Here is a 25,117-nt window from a genome sequence, read left to right as displayed (position 1 = left end):
AAGAGGAGGTTAAAGTGTGAACAGTAAAGGGGCGTGGAGGTTTCACACAAGAAAGAGTTATAATCCACTCCCAGCCTTCTCCTTTTTCAGACACCACTATCGTTCATGGTGACCACAACCAAAACTGAGACTGTAGAAGAAAGACAGCCAGATTGCTCAAGAAAATATTATAAACAAGAAATATCTGGATAACATTTGGACATGTTAACTCAAGTCTTCACGAACCTGAAGCCACAACCAACTAGCAGCTGTGATCATTAACTAAATCCAGAAAGGAAAATAAATCAAAGAAAAGATCAGCTTTCTTCTTCACAACTCTGTCAGCCGTCATAAGTGAGGATTTCAGTTTGACTGGAGAGTAGACAGAGGCATACAGAGCTGTACTTTCCCAATCAAGATCAAGCCTGGACTAGTAAGCCAATTATTATCTGTGATATTTTTATGGTGTGTCATATACTATTGTTTCATTTCAGATACTGTGTGCTTTGTTAATCCACAAAAATGCTGTTATGTTGTTCCGTCTGTAATTCCCTTTGAGAATGAGTGTATGAGACCATATGGGAAAAGAGCTTAGCATCTCTCATTCATTGCTTTGCGTAATCAGGACTTTACAGACACTCCAAGTTATTTCCCTAAAATACTTCTCCTTTATGATAATTTGATGAGGAGAGCTCAAGAAAAGCCCCCAAATAGTGTTCTGTTGCCAAAGACTGAAGGGAGAGACTATTACAATGTAACTATTCTTCATTCATTGATAGGATCTTTGCTGTAAGAATACATATCAAATTACTGGAATTCACCAGGTCAAGTCTGAAACTGGGACAGGAAAAGGTTTTTCATGTTAACATTACAGCAGTACGATAATGTTGATGGTATCTAATGACATCTAACACACTTAAATGTGATATACACTGAGTATAAAAAACATGAAGAACACCTGCTCTTTCCATGACATAGACTGAACAGGTGAATCCAGGTGATCCTTTATTGATGTCACTTCAATCAGTGTAGATGAATGAAGGGGAGGACATGCAACAAAAAAAAGCCTTGAGACAATTGAGACATGGATTGTGTATGTGTGCTATTCAGAGGGTGAATTGGCAAGACAAACGATTGAAGTGCCTTTGAACAGGGTATGGTAGTAGGTTTGTGTCAAGAACTGCTACGCTGCTGGGTTTTTCACGCTCAACAGTTTCCCGTGTGTATCAAGAATGGTCCACCATCCAAAGGACATCCAGCCAACTTGTTGGGGTGCAACTCAATATAAGGAAGGTGTTTGTAATGTTTGGTATACTCAGTGGACATACAGTCATAACATTTCCCTCTTGCTGTTTTCCTTCTCCATTACTAATGTTAGCACTCTGGCATATATTCACTTGCACACTGCACAGTGTAATCATTCCAGTTCTTCAGGCTCCTGTTTGATAGATAGCAACGCATACCTCATCCCATGGGGCATAACAGTGTTCTGTCTGTGGAAAGTACCCTGGCAGAGAATGAGCATCTCAAACCATTTTTGTTGGCATGTCAGTGAAAGACTATTACAAACAAACTAATTTACTTTCAGTAAACTAATATCCTACATCCTTTATGACAATGTCACAACTGCAAATAATACAGTACTATCAGACTTGAATAATTGTATTCCCTTGTTCTGCATTTGATCTATCCTCTGAACTCTCTGCTGTATCTCTTTTCTCCTCAGAAATGTCTGCCCAATCAGCAACAATGGAGGATATTCCACTGACTGCTGTCCCAGGGACAGGTGAAACGACAGATGCCCAAAATGACACCACCTGCCTTCAAGTGATCACCTGCTGTGGTCGTGACCATACTGTTCCCTCCTGTGCCAAGGACAGGGACTATAGGAGACTGGCCATTAGCAGCATCATCTGTGGACTCTCCTGCATTGGCATTTTAGCTTTGGTCAACTCAGTCAAGGTAATTTCAAGATTTTTTTTTTTAAACCTGTTTTTGTAAACATTCTGTAATGTAATAAAAGGTGTTGCCCCTTTAGGAACCATCTTGGTTCTCAAAATGTGCACATCTACACTTAGAGTCTATATCTTAGATATGAGTCATATCAAAATATAATGTACTCTTCTATCCCTATGACAGGCTCGAGAGGCAAGGAAGACGACTCCAGAGAAGGCTAAACAATACTCCCAACGGGCAAAAACGTTTGGGATCATTTCTATTGTGGTGTGGGTGGCGATTCTGGTATTCAGCCCACTACTATTGGTACTGGTGTCATACATACTCACTCTGATAGACTGACCAATTCCCAGGAACCACCAAGGTGGATGTACTGTACCATAAGGATGGCTACAGGACAGTGGTCCAACTTCTTTAGTATTGATCTTGGACTGCCGTGACACTGTGATGTGGGAACAGATGGAAAAGCACCTCCAGTGACTCAGGGAGACTCCACTGTATACAGCCTTCCTGAGTATCATTCTGATAAGGCTGTCTTGCTGATAAGGATTTACAAAGGCACCTTTAACTTTCTTTTGTGTCACTGGAATTTATCGCTGGAAGAATGGTTTATAGTTAACATTCAAGTGATACCACAGCTATAAATACATCATAAATATTAAGATATTTTGACATTTATCAGTAGCCCAACCAGACTTTTAGCACTTAGAGTAAGGACTGTAGTCAAACTACCTTCTTCCTGAATAAGAGGTTAGTTCGGAGACGAGAGATGAGCAAGGGGACACAAAATAACCACTTGTTTTTGAGATAGCATTTAATGGACACGGTTTATTTGCTGACATGAGTCCAGGACTGTTTGAGTATAAAACAGAGATTTAAAAATTCCTATATAAATTCAAAACAAACTGTGAGGCACTATACAGGAGCCTGACTCCAAAACACTCCCATGTCCACTATCTGTCTCACTTTTACCATTTATGATATGCAACATGAACTTCATTTTTTAACAATGTTATATTTTTATTTAGTAATGAAATAAATTATTTGTATATGTGAGGAACTAACTATGAATGTCTAATTATAAAGGACAGATTGTGAACTAGGTATAATTAAATCAGTGCAGTGTTTCTGATTTACAGTAATAGTGAAAACTGCCTTTGGTTTTAAATACCAAAAATGTACAATACTTCATTTTGGTTACATTACCATTTCTACATTTACTGTATTCATGTTATTGCCTTACTTTGTATTTTATATTTATACATTGCATGTTTTAAAGGATTTTTTAATTAAATTAAAATATATTTACATCAATTTGATCTGAATTAAGTTCCTTTTCAGGCTATTTGCCCCATTTACATTAAGTTAATATAGCTACAAATACCTTTTACTTAATATAAAGTCACTCTCTAGCTGTAACAAGAAATGCATACAAATACATTTATTCAATACAAACCACACAGTAAAGACAAATATTTTCAGAAATATAATTACAAAAAAATGTGATGTAATAGAAAAGTAATTTGTATATACTAGCAATTTTCAATGAAATATTGCTATCAAAACAAATATTACAATCCACAATGATACAAAACATTAAACTAATTGCATTGATGAAAATATTCATGCTAATGTTTCCATAGAAATACTCATTGAAGTGTCATCACGTTTATGTTCAATTTTACACAAGTAACAATTCTACATAGAATGTTTTACAAAAATGTATAAAATGGACAATATACATTTTATTTGCTATAGTTATGATCCGGAGGTGAAGAAAACAATACCATGTAATGTGTATACAAGTCAAAAGTTGGCAGGAATAGTCAGGCAACAATTAAAGGACGGTTCTAAAAAAAAAATGAAGTCTGTGATTGTCAGAACCAGAAACATTTTCTTACAGCTGTAATTTGGCCAAAAACAGAATTCTCAACATTCAATGTATCTTGAAAGTAGCTGCCATTTGATGCTAGTTGCCAATAACAGGTTTGCACCTACAGCTAAATTGGGAATTAACATCTGGAAATTGTTTGGCTAGTAAGAATCCTTACTTGAGAAGTATGTGCATACAATAACTGCTGTGTAAATATACATTGATGTCAATGGATAATATCCACAAAGATTTGAGTTGCATGTGAGCTTCCAAATTTAGGATTCGGTAGCAAGTGATTAATAAAGCAGCCAGTGTTTAATAATGATTAAAAGGCTGAGGCATTGGCATATTAAGAATGCAGATTATCAACAAAACTGAGTGCAGAAATAATAGCAGTTTTAAATACACAAACACTTATGCACGAACTGACCTAAACCAATAATATAAAATGCATTACATTCATAGATAATCAAATAATACAATAACAGTATATTCCATATCGTTATCTACAAATAGTACACAATGAAAAAACAACATTTCTTCAATTATCATTTTAAACGACCCAATGGAAGGTAAATAATACACCCCCACAAAAGAAAAACATTGTAAACAATTACAGAAGATGAGAACGAGTTGGATGGAAGGCAACGGGGCTGGGCAATTTGTAATAAGAATATTTTCGAAAATGTAAATGTGCTTTTGTCTACCCCTTTGATTGGCATTTGTCAACAGATATTCTGGTCAAAAGCTAACCAGGAATCCAGCTGGTCAAGCTTGGAGCAAAGAAGTGAATCAAGCTCGTGTAGACTGAGGGTGGGGTGATCTTTAGAAGAGGGGCAACCCCCACGCTTGGGCCTTCCAAAAGGAGAGCCAACCCCAGCTTTCCTGGGTAAACCACCCCCTGCCCCATCACCAACAAGTGGCTTCCTTGGCTTTCTGGCCACACCAACCTCTGGGAACTCCACAAAACGCTTCATGCGCTTCTGACCAAGGAGGGAATGAGACCCATCGCGTCGACTGAGTGGCACCTCAAATATGGTCTCCAGCCGTCTGGGACAAATAAAAACAAACACAGAGCAAGGAAGTTGTTAATGAAAGGAAAGTTACAGTCAATCATTACAATGATGATTACATGTACTGTAGGATGAACAATAAGATGCATGAGTGAACAGTAACCTTTCAGGGGGCTTGGTGAAGTTTTTATTAGTGTAGATTTCCTCCAAACTGAACTCCTTCTTCTTCACCCTGTTAGAACACAACAGATTAGTTGGGTTTTTTGTAATTCATGTCATCACATTTTACGAATACAGGTAGCAAGTTTACCATATACACACAGGCACACCATCACACACTTCAAATACACATACCTGATAGGCTTGGGCAGGCCCATGGGTGTGAGGTTGTGGAGGGGTTTGGGTAAGGCTTTGCGAATTCGAATGGATGACACTTTCCTTCGTTCCTCATGTTTGCCGGTTTCCAACTGTGCAAACACCACCAGTGTTACCATGGTGAAGGTGGGTTAAAGCCAGGCTCACTTATCTTCTCATCTTCGGAACTAATCACATACTGTATGTCATATGTAAATTACATAGTTCACATTAAATATTACGTGGTGAGTGTACCTTAATTTCAGAATCTGACAATGCTTTTTCCTCTCTCATCCCTATGGCATCGAACTCATTCCTGAAACGGTTGCTGTCCTCCACATTCTCCCCATCCTCCTCACGCTGCTGGCTTGTCTCATTCTCCAAGGGAATCTTTAACAATGCACTGGAAACATGGTGGAATTAATCATTTTTAACTACCGTAATCAAAAAGGAAAATATGTATTTTTGAACAAAGGACAAAGTGGTGTTTTACCTGCAAAGGGAAGAGACTGAAGCAGAGGATATGTCTGATGTCAGGTCACAGGGGTCGGAACTGGAGAACAGGTGACGTACAGAAGAGCAGGATGGTGAAATGGAAGAGGAAACACTGGAGGGGGAAGGGGAGGTATCATGACTGCAAGCACTACTAGTGGCAGCTAGACTTCCTTTTCGCAATTTCCTGGAGAGGAAGGCCAGGGGGCTTGACAGGAAGCAGGAGGCCCAGACAGAGATGGAAGTGGAGAGTGGCACACTGGGTAACAGGTGGTAGGATGGGTTGCCCAATGAATAGGACCTTCTTGAGGGGAACACCTCCTTACGCAGGCATAACGGAGCTATCTCCCGCTCAATTTCCACACTAGAGACAGTATGACGGCGTGGACGTCTGGACGGTGCAGGAGGAGTGGGGACAGGAGGAAAGAGGGCGGGGTGGAGCCGGGGTACGGAGAGGATCCTGCCGTGCAGAGAGGTGGTCCAGTGGCTGTCATGGTGGAGGAGAGCAGGGATCTCTGGGCAGGAGTAGCTGCGCAACAGACGCTTGTTAAGGGTGGTGTTATCTGATGAAAAGTCCATCTGCTCACCAATTGCGGTATTTCTCTCCCCCTCTTCTTCCTGCCCCCTCTTCCTAATCACAGGCCTGTGCTTCCTACATTGAGTCGCTGCTTTCTTTGGCTTCTTTTTTTGCCCCCTCCCCCTGAGCCTCGTCTCAGAGGGTACAGGCAGTTCAGAACACTCATCCTCCTTCCCCTGCTCCTCCTCCATCACCTGGTCAACAGTCTTGTTCTGGCCAAGGTTAGTTGGTTCAGAGGCAGTGGAAAACACTTCTACATCAGAGTCCATTGCCACATAATATCCTTGCATAGCCATAGAATGTTTCACTATATTTTTGTTCAGCTTGATTGAACATTTGGGATAAGTTCGCACAGGCCAAGGCACAGTTCTCTTTTTTGCTTCAACTGTTATTTGATTAAGTTGCAGGGACTGAGTTGTCTCGTCATTGTCCTCTGTGGACGGACCTCGGCTGACTCTCTTACGTCCACCAAGGGGTTCCACAAACCTCTTATCCATCAGTAACGCATCACTGACAGACATTTTATTAGATCCATTCCGACTCTTCTTTGGGCTCTTGCTAGAGTCAGACACACTAATTTCTGCTCCCCAACCTGGGTCTTTGTGGACAGCCACCACTGCGGAAGTCTGTAATGTCTGTTGTGTAACGTCTGAAGATCTAGAAGCTACATGGACATTGTCATCTTTGCTGGGCTTCAATGAGTGCAAGTGATCGGCACCAACATCAGTTAGCCCCGAAGACGTGCCAAGCTGTTGGGTTGAGCTTGAGTTATGAGACCTCCTGGATTTATTTTGTTTCGGTGGTTTTAGTGGACGACTCTCTTCTGAAGTGATCTCCTTCAACTTCAGACACTTTTGTTGATTTTGAGATGACGCCACTTCAACCACTGGGGAAATCTTCCTCTTCTTACAGATGTATTTTTGCTGATTTTTGGATGACGTTTGAGGCCACTTCCCCTTGATATCCAAGAGCTGCTCAGAGACGGGCAGTTCATGATTTTCTTTCATCAAAGCGGTTGTCATGGTAGTTACCATTTCCATATTACATGCTGAACTAGAGTCAGTGTCACCATAACTCAAGGCACTGGTCATACCCCTACTATTGCTGGCTGCTATGCTGTTGTCACACAAACTGTCATTACTGTGCTCTAGTACACTCCCATTACTTGAAGTGGCCATTACTGTGAGAGACGTATTTTTCTTAATACGCCCACTTCGACTTCTACCTTTGTCCTTCATCACCTCCATCAGAGGTACATGTGTTTCAGAGGGGTTTTGAGTGGTTTCAATGTATACGGTAGAACTCTGGCTAACCCGAAGCAGCACCCTACTTTTAAGAGACTGAGATTTAGAAGTTGCACACGGTTTTGTTCCAACCCCCGGCTGGACAAGTTCTACATCACTTGCATGCTCTACCGATGTTAATGTGTAACTTTCTAACTCAACATCTACTGTGTCTTCTTTTGTAACCTCTTCACATCGCTCTCTTTTCGTCAGATTCACTCTTTTCTTTTTCTCTGCGTCTCTCTTGATCGCTGTAAAAGGAGTTGCTCTGCATCTCCTCTTAACTTCCTTTGCTGAGCCTGCCATATAGCCTTGCTTTCCTTCACACTCATCTATCTGCTTTTGAAGACACTGACTGACTGAGGCACAGTTGTTCAGTGTTGTGTTTACAGGTTTTCTGGGGCTTTTCCGGATAGACATATGTGACTGGGAACCACACACCAACATGTTTCGGTCTTGAGGCAGACCAACAGCTTTTATGCTGTCATCATCTGTCTGGCATAGACTCTCAGAAGGGGTATTGTAGAAAGAGGGGGATAATGGACTAGATGTTTCACTGTCAAAACAGTCCCAGATTTTGTACTCTACATACGATTTTGTGGCAAGCCGTTTAGCCTTCGGCTCACAGATTCCTACTTCAGCTGGTAAACTAGAGATGCGGTCTGCTTCAGATGAGTTAATTGCAGCAGAGGGACTGCTCTGTGATGCAGCTTCATTTAGAAAAACACATTTTCGGCGCAATGGTCTCCGGTGAGCCCCTGTCAAATCCACCTGCTCCTCCATTTGAACAATGAGAGACAGCTTGGACCCACATGAGGAACTTGAGGGGTCAGGGGGTTGAAAGGACGTGGAAGAGCATGAGTTGAACTGGGACTCCGTTGATTCAGAACCACACTTGATACTGCTTCTGAGTAGAGGACTAGGCTGCATACAAGGTAATGAATCATTATTATTGGTCTCCTTTTCTGAGCTGTTTGACATACAGGTGTCCCTTTGCGCATCTCCAGGTGGCATCATATTTTGTTTCCCCTCAAGAGAAAACTCATCCTCTTCTGGAGTGCCGTGGGTTTTTAGATCCATGCTGAACTTTAAGTGTTTACGAGAGGCAGGGTCATTTCCTCCTCTTCCAGCTTCAAAGTGTTGCACTGTGCCGGAGGTTAGCTCGTACCCAGGTCCTTGTTGGTGAGAACTATGAGAGGCAGAGGAGACGTCTACATCTGGTTCAGGTGGGGAGCCATTGGGTTTGAAAAGTCGGACGGGACTCATGACAATCTGTGTGAAACTGGCCATCTTGGATTTAAATGACTGAAACAATGGGCCAATCACCCATCGCTTCACAGAGGTCTGGTTTCCAGGGGACTTTCCACAGCCAACCTCTTCATCCGCCTCCATGCCTGATTGGTTGAATTCATGTTCAGTCTTGCCAGTAGTATTTACATCTAAAGTTAATGTGGAAGAGGATGGAATCGCTTTGTTATTTGAGCCTTTCGTGTCTTTGTTCCTACAATGGAAAGAAACAAAAAAGAACACATGAACAGAGAAAAACAACACTATTGTACAAAATACAGGTATGTTTAACAAACTACAATTAGGTGTAACGGTATTATTCATCCAAACTAAGAATAGGCACTACCAGCTTGTTTTCATGAATACTTATGAATGAATCTTAACCAAATAATTCCCTGACTAGTACCCCTACCTTAAACTACAGTTGGGGATATGAAGAGGTTGAACGTAATCAGACAAGCCTTCCCCTAATCTGAAATTTTAACTCCATCCATTTCACTTCATCTATTTTTCCTCCATCCTTTTTCATCACAAAAGAGATCAACCTGGCCAACTGAGCAACACCATCCATGATCACTGATCTCACTAGGCAGGTTTCCATTGACCCAGGTTAATTTGACAAAAGCAATGCAAAAAAAAAAAACATTAACGTGTAATCAAAAACAGTAGCTATAGGAGAGTTTCTAATGATCGACAACATTTGTATCCATTCGACAGGGGGCGGATTTACATTTTTGTTCATCTTTATTGCAACAAATGGAAATTATATATTTTTAAATAAATTATTGCTGAATAATTTAAGGTACGTGGGGCACGTGATGTTATCACCCAACTATAAAGCTCCACTCAACATTTAATTCTAAATGCCTACTGTTATCTAAATGTATTATTCAACTATGAAAATAATGTTTCTTTGCAAGATAAGATTGGTCTTGACTTTCAAGAAAGCCTGAATTGCTTCGCCTTGCTTTTCTGGTTGGCTGGATGCAAGTTTCACCATCCAATTATTTCAGATCTACAGGAGTGCAGGTTTCACAGTGGCACATGAGAATTATATGAGCGGTTCCCTATCTTTTGGGGGGAGCGACCCCACCATGTAAATAAAGTGATAGAATCAACAGCCAATGTTCACTTTTTTCATTGGGACTATGACAGTCTATTACAAATCTGTCCGACAGTGCTTTTGATATTATTTAAATCTGAAGGAAGTATGGTTTGAAGTGACTGAAATGCACCAGAAAGGTATTGGGAAGTTCAAAAGATCGGCAATCATTTTGTATGATCTTTTCTGTAGAAAATACTATCATTGGTGATGTTCTTTTCCTCCCAGTCTTATTTAGTGCCTGGTCTTGTCCACTCTGTTCTAATGAGTCCTGTGCGGCTTGTGGGCATTGTAGAGGGAAACAAAGTTGCATCTTTCAGTGATGGGGTCATAATATTTTGTTGCTTAAACAGTTCAAAAGATTTCACCCATTTTTTTTTTATAAATACAGAAACCATTGTTAATTACAACTGCATCTAGCAGCTATCAGAGGTTACTGATGTAACCCCAGTTCTATGAACCAAGAGCAATTTTATTTATTTTTATCTCAAAGTTTCTCACGACCCCATTTTCAAATCAGGCGACCCTAGTTTGGGAAACGCTGTATTAGAATGTGGCAAATAGTCAATTATTGCATTCTATACAGGCTGGCTTTTGAAGGCCACACAAAACATAAAACAGATGGGTTGGAGGGCATACAGGCAGTAACCAATTTATTAATGCTCAATTTGCCTAAATGGTTAATGGAAAGACTTCAACCACTTCATTTTTTAATATATATTTTTTTAGGTGTGACGGTATTATGTCCAGCTGTTTTTAAATCGACACGAGATAGTTAATTGGAAACGCACCGTAGCAGGCAAATGTTGCATCTATTTTCTATGCGAACTTGCTAAATGTTGACAAAAATCACTTGATAGGTTAATGGAAACAGCCACTGACTCAATCAATTTCTCCACCCATGGTAAAACACTTCGTTTCTAGACATTTGAACAAATCAAGTCATATGCACACAAAAAACATTGAACTTCTATGCAAGTCATCATACTCACTTAGACACTTGACATTCTGATGCAACATTGAGATCCAAACCGCTCTGCAAAGTAAGTAAATATTTACATCATAAACATATCCATATAGTGTAATCACTTTGCCAATAATTGCCTCTGCCTTTATCACACATAGTGACCATGAAAAATAAATAAGTTATTAAAGATTTTATGCAACAAAAAAAAAGTTGTTTTTTGGTTGCAAAATGGCTTTTATAGAGACAGCGACAATCTGCAATAAAACTGATTGTTAATGTAAACATCACTGAGGATGTCTGGCTATCAAGTTAGGTCAGTCATGTTTGCAGACACCAATTATTGCTCCTTGCTGTGCGTCTCTAAGATGCAGCAGACCTTGTAAGAGGATTAATTTACATATTTCTACCGGTTACACCACGGCATTGTGTAGGGCACTGTACTGCCAAAACACAGTGCACTTGGGATGGGCCATGTCTGGAATGACACATGGTCCTGTCCAAACATCGTTGATATACGATCGTATCATCTATTTTCTCTCTCAGGAAGGGGGGTTGCAGAATGATTTACAAATTGGTAGGGCTATGTTTCTCATGTACATAAAGAAAATCAAATATCAGTTATATTAGCCTGCTGTGAACCATCCAGAGGTGTGGGGGTAAATGGGAGTCAGAGGGGCGGGGGCACTCAGGGAATCCCTGCCGACGTCCCAGGATTCTCCGATCACATAACTATTACCGGCGCAGGTGAAGGCACGGGGGCAATTACGCACAGGGGAAAAAAAGAGAACAGTGGGAAATGCGGAAGGGGAGGAAGGAACGGACAAAGAAATAAGGAGAAATATAGAACGAAGAAACCAGAAACGGACAGAAGAGGACATTGAAGAAGTGAGTGATTCCCGTAAACGCGAGCCAATGCCAAGCCACAAAAGAGACTATTTAATTTGTTGATTATCGAAAGGCTCATTGGTGTGTAAGTAAAGTGCTCTGAACCGAGCTAGGACTTTGTTTCCTTTCTTTAACCGGTCGAGTGCCATTCTGTGAACATTAAATACATCACTTATTTTTGCAAATTAAAAACCTGACTCTTCCTCTGTTTACGCCAACCCTCGCTACCGCATAGATCGGAACCCCTCTGGACTGATCACACTACCTTTTAAAAAACGAATATTATAGCCGTACCAATCGTAGGCTATTGTTATTTCTTCTTGATCACCTGGGTAAGCGCATTTGCGACATTCTTCCATTAGGCTACATTCCAACAGTAGACCACAAGCGAAGGGAAAAGGTGAGAGGAGAGTGCGTAGATGGAAGGAGAAGGAATTATACATCGAGCAAATTGATGATGCTGTTTGTATGTGGCTGCTTTGAAAGTGAACCGTGAGTGCGGGTGATCCTGGGTGTATTCATTCCACCGACTCTGTTGAGAAACTTTTGTTAAACGGAAGCAAATGGAGTGAAACAGGTATAAACCTATTTGTCCAAATGAAACTCTCATTTGCAACTGTTTGGACTAATGATTACACCAAGATCAGCTAGATGCAGGCAAGTGTGCAAGGAGGTATTTAATGTGTCACTGTCTGTCACCTTGATAACTCCAATTTGTTGCGCAGCCTGTGCACCTACATTATACACTTTAATTCATAGGCTACGTTGTAGCAACCTCATGATGGGTATAGGGAAAATCATGTGTAAGTATCATGTAGTAGCCTAAACCTATCGATGTTACATTGAGCAGGATAAATGGAATATGAATGACAGTGATCCAATACGCTGTAATAGAAATGAGGCCATGCTCATAAAAATGTAATAAAAAATTGTCCACCCTAATCTTAACCAGCACCGACCACCACTAATGTACAGACAGATTATCTAGAGTGGATACAGTAGAAAGTGGCCCATGCACAAATAGACATTTATTGCATACCTTTTTTAGCGATTGTTTGCAGGGGGGATCAACACTCATTAGCTTTAATGACAGGGACTGAGACACTTGCATCTAAGGATCAGAGAGGAGTGAACTGATTACCAAACAAGACCCTTTTAAGTAGCCTATAATATCTAAGAAACCATTAAGACTTAAACATGAAACTACCACACTGGTCTCCCTCTTGGCAGGGGATGTATTTTGTCTTGACTCCGCCACTGTGTCTTTGGGCTCCTGCTTCTTCGATGTCTTTTGAATGTGCCCACTCCTCCTCCTGTCACCAGGCTTTTTGCCATCTTCACAGCTGTGGGAAATGAACAGTTACGGTTTGGACTCTTCACCAGTAGCTCTCAGTAATTGCGATGGTGGTTAAAAACATGGGTTTCAAACAAGCAAGGATATAAATACAATAGGGGAAGAGGGAAGCAAAAGGTGCCAGGGGAACTATACCTGGGGGTGATGGAGGAAAGAGGGAGAAGGTGGGGTGGAGGTTCGCTGTGAGGGGGGTTACAGAAAGGGGTTGGGGGAACCATGGCATCTCCCTCCATTGGACAGACTATTTAGGGGAGCAAGTCAGGAAACTAGATCAACATCCTCACCCTATCTGTCTTTCTCTGTAAAGACAACAGAAATAAACACGCTGGACATCAACATAGGGGAAACATTTGATAAACATACTTTTATCTAATTTTCAAATTAGGAAGGGACTGGCTTGCTTGCTTATGGAATATGTTCAACAGTTGCACAGTAAACATTTGTGCAAAATGTACACAAATGGAAAGTGTTTGCTAGCTTGTGCTTTTATTTTCATCCAGCTAACAACACATATACAGATAACCTTCTAGTTTAACCTTTCCAGAATGAACAATAAAACGTGATTTGATTAGTTTTACCTCGTCAGCTAACAAATACGTGAATAAGCCACTAATAGCTACCCGTATTTGATCAAATGCATAATTTTTGCCTCCTATTGACAATAAATCATTTTCATGCACTCTTTTGAACAAAGCACATTATTTGTGTTGTCATGGGGATGGTACACCGGTGGAGGCCACTTCTACAAGAGCTCGTTATTCGTTAACAGTAGATCTGTGTTGTGCATATCGTGAACTTCAATGCAATAGCCGGCTAAGGTCTATGTGGTAGTCAGCTAGCTAAGTTAGCTTGGTAAAGTCGGGAGAATTCAATTATTTCAAGGAGGATAAGGTAAAATGAGGGTAGGGTGAGTATTAGTAGTTAGCTAGCTAACGTTAGCATTCGCACTGCTGAGATAACGTTATAGTCATAAACATTAAAAATATGCATATTTTATGTAGCCAACTTGAAGTAGTAAACTTACCGCACCGCCCCAATTATTTAGTAAGAAAAATATGAAGTTTTGCTATAATATAATTGTGTACAGACATCTTTAACGTAAACACGACGCAGGACGGCGCCCAAGTTTAACCATTTCACAAATGTCCGTTCATCATGAAAAGTTCCACTGGCACACCGACCAAAAAAACAATCAGAGGGAAGCTTTCACATGGAAGAAATCCCTCCAGAAAATCTAACCAATGAAGGAAAGCTATAAACGTCTCTCAACCAACTGCATTCTAGTGAAGGTATCTTGTTAGGTAAGGACGGCCAACAGAAATCAGAAAGCAGTCTTTGTCCTCGAGTGATGTACATTAGAACCAATCAGAAAGCCGGAAAGCAGCTTGTTCAGAAACCAGTGTAATACAAAATATTATTTTAGCAAATTTGTCTAACTACTCTTAAAACCAATGTTGTAACACTGTGCACTATATAGAAACCCAACAAATATTTAGTAAAATGCATTTAGCAATGTTTCAAGACCTTGCTTGTAGGCTTAGCAGCAGACAAGAAATAGACTATATAAAAGACCAATTTGTTTATTTTAAAACAGGAAGGCTACATACAATAAGAGATCAGATAACAGAGAATTTGGATGTCTGTGTGTGTGTGAGCGAGAGACCATCATTGGTATTTATTAGGATCCCCATTAGCCACTGCAAACGCAGCAGCTACTCTTCCTGGGGTCCACATGAAACAACATAATACATAAATTATTAGTCAAGAACTGATCATGGTCATGTGTAAAGATCAAAGTCTAGTCTCTTGGAATTGTAGAACTGAGCGCTTCCCTGTTCAATCCTCCTGCAGTAAACACCATCTTTGAAATAGCCCTCATCCACCCAGCCCTGAAAGAGACAGAAAATAGGGATTACTGGACAGAACCGGCCTGGCCTAATCCAGTATAACCAGGTACAGGATGATAAGGGAAGAAGGGAAGAAGGAAAATAAACTGTGTGACCACCAGAAAAACAGACCAGTAGCAGAATGGCAGGTACTGTTGATGTTCCTACCCCTAGGACAGTTACTAGAGCATAAGTGCAGATACTACTGCCCTTAATGTATTGTCCATTATACTGTAATAGAAAATAGAGAGATAATTCAAACCTGCATCTGCTGACTGCTGAAGGGGCCGTAGAGTTCAGAATTCTCCTCTGTGTCCCATTTATACTCCCACATCACCTCATCACTCACTTAAGACAAACAAAATATGTTTACACATACATCTCAAAAGTCAACAAAAATTGCACCTGTAATAGTAGTGTAAATGGTTTGGAACCAGCTGACCGCAAACCAATTTACTCTCACTAACCCGTCTCATCATCCTGATCCTCTTTGTCCGGAGCTTTGACACTGTGCTTCTCGTCAATTTTGTCTGCAAACATGTCAAGCTCATCTTCTTCCTCCTCCCCATTTTTACTCCTCTCCACTGATTGCTGCTGGCTCTTCCCTTTCAGTGTGTAGGCCAGTTTTTCATACGTCTGCTGGTATATTTCAAACACCCCACTCCCAACCAGTCTGTCTGCAAGTGCCGTGAGCCTGTCCAGTTTTTCGGTATCCCTATTTGTTTCTTCTGCTTTCCCGTTCTCTTCCCTCTGCTTTCCCTTCTTACGCCCACCTAGGCCTCCAAGCCGGCGAAGCCCTGCGGCAACAGTCTCCCCAGGTAATAGCAGCTCCAACACAGCCTCTGTGAGCTGATGCTGGCTGTAGGATGCCAGGGGGTCTTCAACTGGCTCCTTTTCTTCTTCCATGTCTTCCTCTTCATCACTGTCTGCCTGCTTCTCCTCTCGCTGTTTCTCTTCTTCTGCCTCATCTTCATCCCCCACTCTCCTCCTCCTCTTGGCTGCCAGACCTTTCTTCTTTCGTTTAGTAGGTTGCTCTCTTATTTTCACCTAAAGAGCGAGACAAATACATTACTTCACTGTGTGTGACATTTCTACAGTGAACAACTAATCAAATAACTAAAGACACAGTTACCCAGTCAATGTTGTCAAGCCAGTTGTCCCTGATCTCCTCATCCTTTTTGACATAGTAGTTTCCTTCAGAGTCAAAGTGCCCTTCTTGCATCTCCTCATCCAGGTTAAAGGGTGTGATGGGAACTCCCTCGTCACAGTCAATTGTTGCCCCCTCCTGACCTAAAACAAAACATGCACTTTTAGACATTAACAGGTAGACTCAGCGATATGACAGATGCAATAACTAAACAGCATAGTGGATCAATTTTCCTAACAGCTAAGAGTGTTGAAGCGCGATGCTCAACTTCTCCGCTGATTTGGTCCTGTGGCTACCACGTTGTAATGGGTAAGGCGAACCCGTGCACATGCGCAGATACTGTGGGTGACTGTGTCAGAGGGAAGTCTTGCGTCTCACTCAACCCAAAATCTGCGGTGCTGCTTGTAGCAATGCCATTTCTCAGAGTCTACCTTTAAATAACTGGAGGGCCAGGTCTCAGTTATGGAGACAATCAAATTGGTAAGACAAACCTTCCACATCGTCACTGGCCAATATGTTGTATTTGCTGCTGCTCTTATCTCCATCTTCTTCCTCGTCCTCCTCGTCACTGTCCAGAGAATGTTTTCCCTTGAACCTGGAGCCCGGCCCAACCACGTCCTCACATAACTGGCGAGATCCCAGGTGAGATAACAAGGCGAACTGGTCAGTATAGAGAACCCTCAAACAAATGCCTCTAGCTAACACAAGTAACTGAAAGACTCTTACATCAAAAAGCAAATTTGTGTTGGTCAGATGTAATTCTTATGTCCCACTCTATGCTGTTAAAAATTAATGTAGCACTGTACTTAAGATCTGAGAACAAGTGTTTGTGGCAGCACCTTTTTCTTTGGAACGTCCTCATCCAACAACTCTCCACCATCACCGTCCCCAAATGTGACTTTTCTTTTTGACATGCTGTTGATGACAGAAGAGAAAACAAATCTACATGCACATGTTTGTAGTATACATGTCTATATATTACTGTACTATAATGAATCAAATGGAAGCAATCTTCTTAGCTAACTACTGCGCTAGCTAACGTTAACAAGTAACGTTAGCGAGCTAACTAACGTTATTAGTTAACCATTTACTAAAGCTTTTGAATACGTATGTCATCAATATTTAAGCGAGTAACGTTACACTATTCCACGTGACGTTAACTTACGTGATACGATTATCTCCACAATAGTGTGACTACTACAGCTATAGCTAGCTAATTTAGTTTTGCTAGCTGACTAACGTTACAGTACTAGCAGGTACAAAACAAACAACGACACGTGCAGAGTTAGTAAGTAACGTTAAAGGGGCGTAAGTTAGCTAGCTTCACAACACCTTGGATGGATAAGGATAATTAAAAATACAAAAAATACAACATGTATCTAAATGCAGATAGCTAAGGAAAACACAAACTACCTCGCTAGCTACTAGCTATCGATATGAAAAGTCTGCAAGCGACATTCAACTAAACCGGAAGTGATGTCGAACCTGATGCGTACAGTTCTGCGGCGTGTTCAAGAGGTGTCACGGTCTCAAAAAGTTCTCTAAACAATTCAAAACGTTCAGCACCAGAACGGGGTGTATTCAGAGTGTGTTAGTTTCGAAGTGTTTTAATGTTTTGTAACGTATCTATCTCCATGCAAGGCCATTTCATGGGTGTTTTTGGGGGGGATTTGCCTCTAGAGACCAATTTATTGAAGGCCAATTACACTCCTCCTTTTCTTAGGAGCCTTGTGTTGTTACTATGTTCAGGTAAGTCACATAGTATTTTTATCATCTTTGAGCGTCGATGATTTCAGTGCCAGCACAAGTTGGTCGAGGTCAAATAACTCTCATTGTTTTCAAGTCCTTTTTTGTTTTTATTGTTCATAAAATGCTTAATTTCAATAGGTAAAAACTGCAATGATAAAGCTCTGTTTATGTGGCTCTGGCCCTCATTACCACTCATGTTAATGTAGTGGTGCTATGGGGTCCAACTAGGCCTTAATGAGAAAATTCATTCTTGGTTATGAATCAATCACCAGAGGAAGTAAGGAACATTTAATCAACTTCAAGAACACATTTAATATAGTAAGAATTTTTTCTAAAGCATCACTGAGGAAATTAACTTAACATTTTACACAGAACAGGGAAGTGAGGAAGAACACCCTCTCAATGTATACTATCTGGGTAGTAGGTGTGGACTTAAGCGTAGAGGGGAAAGAGAATATTGTGTGTCAGGGTTTTGTTTCCAGGAAGTGGGTTGAGTTATTTATATTTCAACACTTGTCCTCTAGTACCCATGGGAGGACCTGTGTTCGTAACCTGAAACTTTATATTTAAACATTGTCTAATTCTAGATGTGTTGCGGTGAACACAAACTACTGTGGGAATTAGACTGAGAGGAACAAGTGAAGGTTTATGGCAGAAAATCTAAAACATATACATTTGGATGGATAGAGAGTGACCCTGAGAGGTAAGCTTGGATGACACATTACTCCTCCGCTAGACTGGCAAGAGATAGAGATGGAAATTGTGTGTAGATTTAAAATCATTGTCATAAAGAATGGACTAGTTGAATACAGGACGATGGCAACTGGTTACTGGCAATGTTGCTTTACTGGTGAAAAAGAAAGGAGGTATTATGACAGACAAACAAGGCTCAAATGTTATGTGTCTGTACTACTGGTGCTGGATTGATATTATCAAGGATGCCTTTCATCCTCTAAAGGATCCTCTCTTTGTTGGAGAACGTTGTAATGAAGATCCATGAGAAGATTTTAACCCATTACCTATCCTGCACCTCACCGATAAATAAAGAAGGATATCTCTACAAAAAGGTATTGTAAAACTTGACAGACACAAGCAAGAGCCAAATTACATTATCAATATGCTGTGAGATTCTGTTATAACACAGTCTCCTCTTGGCCTTTTGAGTTTCCCTGCCTAATAATAATTATGTCTCAACTGATATTTGATATTTGAAGCTACTTTATTATTATCAATGTCAACCCACCCCCCCCTATTGATATATCACTGACATAAATAGAACATTGAAATGGAGGGCTTGTATAATGGCACTCATTTGGGTAAAATTATCGCTGTATTTATCTCCGTATCTATTCTCACTCTTTACAACTTCCCTTCATCAAAAATATTGTTACTTACCCCTCCCTTTCTCCATCTTTCACCCCACCATCCTGGCATCCTCCTCTTACACATACCACATCAGAAAGAGAGGACCTCCTCCTACCAGAGGCGCTGGTTTGTCCTGAAAGCCAATCTGCTGTTCTACCAGGAGCGTCCGGCAGATCGACACCTGCTGGGGGTTATTGTCCTAGAGGGCTGTGCTGTCCAGCGCTGTGAGTCTGAGGGAGGACTGTTTGCCTTCTCCATGGTGTTCAGAGGTTCAGGGCTGAAAACCTACAGGCTTGCTGCTGAGGACCAGCTGGGCCAGGAGAGCTGGGTCAAAGCCCTGCTCACAGCCAGCCACTGCTACCTTTCACTGCTGGTCAGAGACCTGGGGAAGCAGTACGAAGGTGAGTGTGTGGAGAAAGTGTGGTGTGTGTGTATTGTTGTATTCATTCTTCAAAAATATGTGTTCCTTTCCTGCCTCTCGACCTGTATTCTTTTGTCACTAAGCAGAGGCTAAACGCCAAGCTGGCCCTGCTGAATCCCATCAACGAACCACTGTGACTGGTCCAGGCTCAATGTGCCTTACCCAATCCATGACTTACCTGAACTCATGCTCCTCCTCCTTCCTCATGCCAGGACCAGTGAGGAGAGAAGGGAGAAGCCACAGTGCCAGTAATGTATTACAAGCCCCTCCAATCCCCAGCAACGTGATCAAGAAGAGGTCCCCTAAGCATTGGCCCAAGAGAAACGCACATGTCACACCGATAAATGGACCAGCACCACCATATGGGGAACGGCCACAAGTGGACTTTGATCCTCTAGAGGATTTCACCAAGCTACATGATTACTATGGAGAGGAGGTGAAGCAGCTGAGAGCTGATTGGCTGAGGAGGAGGCAGGAGGAAGAGGAGCACCTTGAGGAGGATCTCATTGACCTAAGTGAACACTGACCCACAGAGATCAGACAGTCACCACTCTGGTTATTTTGATGAGGACTTTGGTGTGAATGCCAGTAATCTGAAATAAGAAAGTGACTTTATAATTTGAGGAACTAGAGCATTAAAGAAGAACTAGTCACCTGTGTATACATCATGATGGGGTCCTATGAGGTTGATGATGAGCCTAAAAATGTATTGTCACTAAGCAGAGACTCATCATCAAACTCATAAGACTATCACCCTTAGTGGTGTTGCAAACAACCGGATGCATCCGGTTCTCAGGGATACATCCCTGATGTGGGAACTCCGCTCGGGTGTTTCTTTTCCGCCTGCTACGTTAGGTTTTAGGAATATAATCAGCTCATGCTGTATACACAGGTGACTGGTTCCTCTTAAACACGCTAGTTCCGCAAATGATAGTCACTTTCTTATTTCAGAGTACTGGCACTCCTACGGGTTTGTCTGTTACTGTTTGTAAATTATCATTAAAATCACTGGTATATTTTCTAGGTAATATTGATGGTGAGTGTGAAGCTTAACTTTCTGTCAGCAATCAGGGTAGTTATGCAATATTGAAGCAAAGAGCTTCCAGTCGAAGGTCGCATCCACTATAAGGCCATGGTGCTTACTTACGGAATAGCAAGATAAACTGCCCCTCTCTACCTTCAGGCTATGCTCAAAACCTACACCCCAACCCTAGCACTCCGTTCTGCCACCTCAGGTCTCATGGCCATCCCACCCCTACAGGAGGGCAGCTCCCGATCAGCCCAGTCCAAGCTCTTCTCTGTCCTGGCACCACAGCGGTGGAACCAGCTTCCCCCTGAAGCTAGGACAGCAGAGTCCCTGCCCATTTTCCACAAACATCTGAAACCCTACCTCTTAAACAGTAACTTAAATAAACAGTATCCTCACCTCGATTCCCCCCCCCCCACACAAAAAACAACAACATCACAGCAACACTTCATCAGCGCTTGACCCCCCCCCCCTCCAGCTCTGCTTCTACTGATAGCTATGTTATTGAGGAAATACAGTGGGGCAAAAAAGTATTTAGTCAGCCACCAATTGTGCAAGTTCTCCCACTTAAAAAGATGAGAGAGGCCTGTAATTTTCATCATAGGTACACTTCAACTATGACAGACAAAATGAGGGGAAAAAATCCAGAAAATCACATTGTAGGACTTTTAATGAATTTATTAGCAAATTATGGTGGAAAATAAGTATTTGGTCACCTACAAACAAGCAAGATTTCTGGCTCTCACAGACCTGTAACTTCTTCTTTAAGAGGCTCCTCTGTCCTCCACTCGTTACCTGTATTAATGGCACCTGTTTGAAGTTGTTATCAGTATAAAAGACACCTGTCCACAACCTCAAACAGTCACACTCCAAACTCCACTATGGCCAAGACCAAAGAGCTGTCAAAGGACACTAGAAACAAAATTGTAGACCTGCACCAGGCTGGGAAGACTGAATCTGCAATAGGTAAGCAGCTTGGTTTGAAGAAATCAACTGTGGGAGCAATTATTAGGAAATGGAAGACATACAAGACCACTGATAATCTCCCTCGATCTGGGGCTCCACGCAAGATCTCACCCCGTGGGGTCAAAATGATCACAAGAACGGTGAGCAAAAATCCCAGAACCATACGGGGGGACCTAGTGAATGACCTGCAGAGAGCTGGGACCAAAGTAACAAAGCCTACCATCAGTAACACACTACGCCGCCAGGGACTCAAATCCTGCAGTGCCAGACGTGTCCCCCTGCTTAAGCCAGTACATATCCAGGTCCATCTGAAGTTTGCTAGAGAGCATTTGGATGATCCAGAAGAATATTGGGAGAATGTCATATGGTCAGATGAAACCAAAATATAACTTTTTGGTAAAAACTCAACTCGTCGTGTTTGGAGGACAAAGAATGCTGAGTTGCATCCAAAGAACACCATACCTACTGTGAAGCATTGGGGTGGAAACATCATGCTTTGAGGCTGTTTTTCTGCAAAGGGACCAGGACGACTGATCTGTGGACGACTGACCAGGACGACTGACACCGCCCGGGCAACAAAGGAGTGGCTTCGTAAGAAGCATTTCAAGGTCCTGGAGTGGCCTAGCCAGTCTCCAGATCTCAACCCCATAGAAAATATTTGGAGGGAGTTGAAAGTCTGTGTTGCCCAGCAACAGCCCCAAAACATCACTGCTCTAGAGGAGATCTGCATGGAGGAATGGGCCAAAATACCAGCAACAGTGTGTGAAAACCTTGTGAAGACTTACAGAAAACGTTTGACCTCTGTCATTGCCAACAAAGGGTATATAACAAAGTATTGAGAAACTTTTGTTATTGACCAAATACTTATTTTCCACCATAATTTGCAAATAAATTCATTAAAAATCCTACAATGTGATTTTCGTGATTTTTTTTCTTCTAATTTTGTCAGTCATAGTTGAAGTGTACCTATGATGAAAATTACAGGCCTCTCTCATCTTTTTAAGTGGGAGAACTTGCACAATTGGTGGCTGACTAAATACTTTTTTGCCCCACAGTATGTACTTTATATGCCTGTGATATGTGGTTGTCCCACCTTGCTATCTTAAGATGAATGTACTGATTGTAAGTAGCTCTGGATAAGAGCGTCTGCTGAATGACTAAAATGTCAAACATAAAAACATCCTTATGGTGTGTTAAACATCATATATATTGATGTGTTGTTACACACTGTCAAGTAAAGGCTTCACATCCCCGTTTAACAAAATAATAAGTTACAATGCAGCACTATATAATTAGGTGTATATCTTTCATGTTAAATGTATCCATTATTTTTAAGAAACTTTAATGCGCACAAAGGTTGATGCAGCTCAACCATGCTGTACCACCAGAGGGTGCTACAAACACTAGCTGTGAATTAAACCATTAATGTCCACTGATTAAAAAGTGTGACAAGACTCAGTTTAATTCAATCATAATATTGTTATAGAGAGAGACATTAGTAACAAAGAGCCCTCTCTGGTATTGCCCTGATGGGACATCCATCCACCAGCCAACATGTAACACATTCAGTTGAAAAACCAAGAGATGAAAAGTGAGCTAATATTAACAGGACCAATGTAGTCTCTCGTGACAGATGTGAGATTTGGATCTGGGTTCTGAGATAAGGATATATGAGGATTAATATAATGTACACTAGTGAGACACCAGTGGTAAAATAAACAAGTTACATATTTAAGAATATCAGATCAACGGATCAAACTGAAGTTCACACACGGTGGCAGGTATCCTAGTGGTAAAGAGCATTGGGCCAATAACACAAAGGTTGCTGATTCAAATCCCTGAGCTGACTAGGTGAAAAATCTGTGAATGTGCCCTTGAGCAAGGCTCGCATCCATATTTGCTCTGGGTAAGAGTGTCAGCTAAGAGTTGAAACTTTTAAGTTGAAGTGTGAAAGTGGTTTTCTATGTGTGTCTCAAAGATGAGACTTTGGCTTCACCACATACCAGAAATTCATACCAATCATCTAGAATGTGATAGATTTGTCCAGGGGAGCGTGGAAGTGTGTCACCTTACACAAAGCACATACATCTGTATATCAACACCTCCTCACACTGTGACAGGATATAAACAAGCCATAAGGTGTAACCCAGGGCTGTTCAATTCCGGTCCTGGAGGGCCGAAACACTTTGTTTCTACCTGGTAGTTAATCGCACTCACCTGGTGTCCCAGGTCTGAATTAGTCCCTTATTAGAAGGAGAGGATGAAAGCCAGAAGTATTTCGTCCCTCCAAGACCGACACTGAACACCCCTAGTAACCTGTCTTATAATAAAGTAGGCTATGTGCACTCTATATAAGGAAGTATGGGGTCCTGTTACGGAACTGTGTGTAGATAATGTATGGTACACCATATGACCAAGCATCCTTGACAGTAACTTCCCTGGTTAAATAAACTAAAGTATAACGAAAAATGACTTTACTTTACACTTTACCATGGCAATAACAAGGCAGATCAGAGGTCATAGAACAACACAGACAACCGACGGCAGGTTACAGGCCCTACCATAGTCCCCCGACACTGGGGAAGCTTCTCACCTGTCTGGCGGCACTTTGGGTTTAAGTCGTTTAAAATTAAAATAAATCAAAGACACCAGACTGGAATATATAAAAACAACTAGATGAGTGGATGAACTATGGATGGACAGTTTTAAAATTGATGATGAGTGGGGGGGCAGACAAGTTTCCTTTGCTATTTTGGTCTTTCTCAGCTGTCCCTCATATATATTCTCCTCATAGCTCCTCCTGCACCCTCAGTCCCCCTCCCTGTGATCCCCTCCAACATGGCATTAGGAGTGGAGCACTTGAGGAAGGAGAGAGAGCACTGTGTGTTTGTGTGTGTGTGTGTGTGTGTGTGTGTGTGTGTGTGTGTGTGTGTGTGTGTGTGTGTGTGTGTGTGTGTGTGTGTGCGTGCGTGCGTGCGTGCGTGCGTGCGTGCGTGCGTGCGTGCGTGCGTGCGTGCGTGCGTGCGTGCGTGCGTGCGTGCGTGCGTGCGTGCGTGCGTGCGTGCGTGCGTGCGTGCGTGCTTGTTTGTTTAACTACCTTCTAAGTCCACAAGGAAAAATGCTATTTTAGGCTTACGGGTTAGGTTTTGGGTTATGGTTACAATTGGGGTTAGGGTTACAATTAGTTACGGTTTGATATAGGTTTAAGGTTAGGGGTTTAGGAATAAAGTTAGGGTTATGGTTAGGTTCAAGGTTCGGGTAAATATGATTTATGATGGGAATCAATTCTTTGGTCACCAGAAGGATAGCAATACAAAACTGTGTGGGGGGGGCTGTCTGACTTTCTGTGTGTGGCACTATGAAAACAAATGAAAGTGTGTGCATCACTAAAGTAGGATCCCTAATAAAACCTAGGAGAAAAAAGGGCATTGGTC

General features: G+C 41.6%; 3 protein-coding genes across 8 annotated transcripts; 1 reads left to right on the top strand and 2 right to left on the bottom strand.

Annotated features, from left to right (window-relative positions):
• Positions 1-2,731: 2,731 nt before the first annotated feature.
• On the bottom strand, positions 2,732-14,282 carry prr14 (proline rich 14). Of its 2 annotated transcripts, none has more exons than XM_071416135.1 (10): positions 14,147-14,282; positions 13,258-13,421; positions 12,976-13,111; positions 12,808-12,879; positions 10,909-10,952; positions 5,669-9,028; positions 5,431-5,578; positions 5,176-5,288; positions 4,985-5,053; positions 2,732-4,858 (listed from the first exon to the last, which is right to left on the bottom strand). In XM_071416135.1, exons 2-10 carry the CDS (start codon positions 13,353-13,355, stop codon positions 4,534-4,536), a joined length of 4,365 nt encoding a protein of 1,454 aa, XP_071272236.1. In that variant the 5' UTR covers positions 13,356-13,421; positions 14,147-14,282; the 3' UTR covers positions 2,732-4,533. The 2 variants fall into 2 exon arrangements, with proteins under 2 accessions (XP_071272236.1, XP_071272323.1); XM_071416222.1 differs by having other exon boundaries at positions 13,258-13,363; positions 14,147-14,263.
• A 404-nt stretch (positions 14,283-14,686) lies between these two features.
• On the bottom strand, positions 14,687-17,748 carry cd2bp2 (CD2 (cytoplasmic tail) binding protein 2). Of its 2 annotated transcripts, none has more exons than XM_071416649.1 (7): positions 17,569-17,748; positions 16,995-17,070; positions 16,647-16,782; positions 16,141-16,298; positions 15,476-16,055; positions 15,271-15,356; positions 14,687-15,011 (listed from the first exon to the last, which is right to left on the bottom strand). In XM_071416649.1, exons 2-7 carry the CDS (start codon positions 17,067-17,069, stop codon positions 14,901-14,903), a joined length of 1,146 nt encoding a protein of 381 aa, XP_071272750.1. In that variant the 5' UTR covers position 17,070; positions 17,569-17,748; the 3' UTR covers positions 14,687-14,900. The 2 variants fall into 2 exon arrangements, with proteins under 2 accessions (XP_071272750.1, XP_071272670.1); XM_071416569.1 differs by having other exon boundaries at positions 17,321-17,651.
• Positions 17,646-20,718, top strand: pheta2 (PH domain containing endocytic trafficking adaptor 2). Of its 4 annotated transcripts, XM_071416936.1 has the most exons (5): positions 17,646-17,904; positions 18,492-18,607; positions 18,863-18,971; positions 19,364-19,670; positions 19,777-20,718. In XM_071416936.1, the coding sequence occupies exons 3-5, from the start codon at positions 18,891-18,893 to the stop codon at positions 20,214-20,216; spliced, it is 828 nt and encodes a 275-aa protein (XP_071273037.1). In that variant the 5' UTR covers positions 17,646-17,904; positions 18,492-18,607; positions 18,863-18,890; the 3' UTR covers positions 20,217-20,718. The 4 variants fall into 4 exon arrangements, with proteins under 4 accessions (XP_071273037.1, XP_071182180.1, XP_071272881.1 ...); XM_071326079.1 differs by lacking the exon at positions 18,492-18,607 and having other exon boundaries at positions 17,699-17,904; positions 19,903-20,718; XM_071416780.1 differs by lacking the exon at positions 18,492-18,607 and having other exon boundaries at positions 17,699-17,904.
• Positions 20,719-25,117: the final 4,399 nt, after the last annotated feature.

This window comes from Salvelinus alpinus, chromosome 1 (assembly GCF_045679555.1).
Source record: "Salvelinus alpinus chromosome 1, SLU_Salpinus.1, whole genome shotgun sequence".
Classification (NCBI taxonomy): domain Eukaryota; kingdom Metazoa; phylum Chordata; class Actinopteri; order Salmoniformes; family Salmonidae; genus Salvelinus; species Salvelinus alpinus.
The sequence above is the reverse complement of the archived record's forward strand: the minus strand, read 5'-3'. Positions and strand labels throughout refer to the sequence as shown.

What these genes read in the sequence shown, in the direction of transcription:
- prr14 (XM_071416135.1), bottom strand. Translation starts at nt 13,355, where the DNA reads ATGGAGGGAGATGCCATGGTTCCCCCAACCCCTTTCTGTAACCCCCCT. An exon ending in GGCCTGCCCAAGCCTATCAG is followed by an intron (nt 5,054 to 5,175) that starts GTATGTGTATTT and finishes GTGTTCTAACAG; the next exon opens with GGTGAAGAAGAAGGAGTTCA. An exon ending in TTCACCAAGCCCCCTGAAAG is followed by an intron (nt 4,859 to 4,984) that starts GTTACTGTTCAC and finishes TATTTGTCCCAG; the next exon opens with ACGGCTGGAGACCATATTTG.
- cd2bp2 (XM_071416649.1), bottom strand. Translation starts at nt 17,069, where the DNA reads ATGTCAAAAAGAAAAGTCACATTTGGGGACGGTGATGGTGGAGAGTTG. An exon ending in GGCTTGACAACATTGACTGG is followed by an intron (nt 16,056 to 16,140) that starts GTAACTGTGTCT and finishes CTCGCTCTTTAG; the next exon opens with GTGAAAATAAGAGAGCAACC. An exon ending in TCAGCAGTCAGCAGATGCAG is followed by an intron (nt 15,012 to 15,270) that starts GTTTGAATTATC and finishes TGTCTCTTTCAG; the next exon opens with GGCTGGGTGGATGAGGGCTA.
- pheta2 (XM_071416780.1), top strand. An exon ending in AAGGATATCTCTACAAAAAG is followed by an intron (nt 18,972 to 19,363) that starts GTATTGTAAAAC and finishes ATACCACATCAG; the next exon opens with AAAGAGAGGACCTCCTCCTA. An exon ending in CCTGGGGAAGCAGTACGAAG is followed by an intron (nt 19,671 to 19,776) that starts GTGAGTGTGTGG and finishes GTCACTAAGCAG; the next exon opens with AGGCTAAACGCCAAGCTGGC.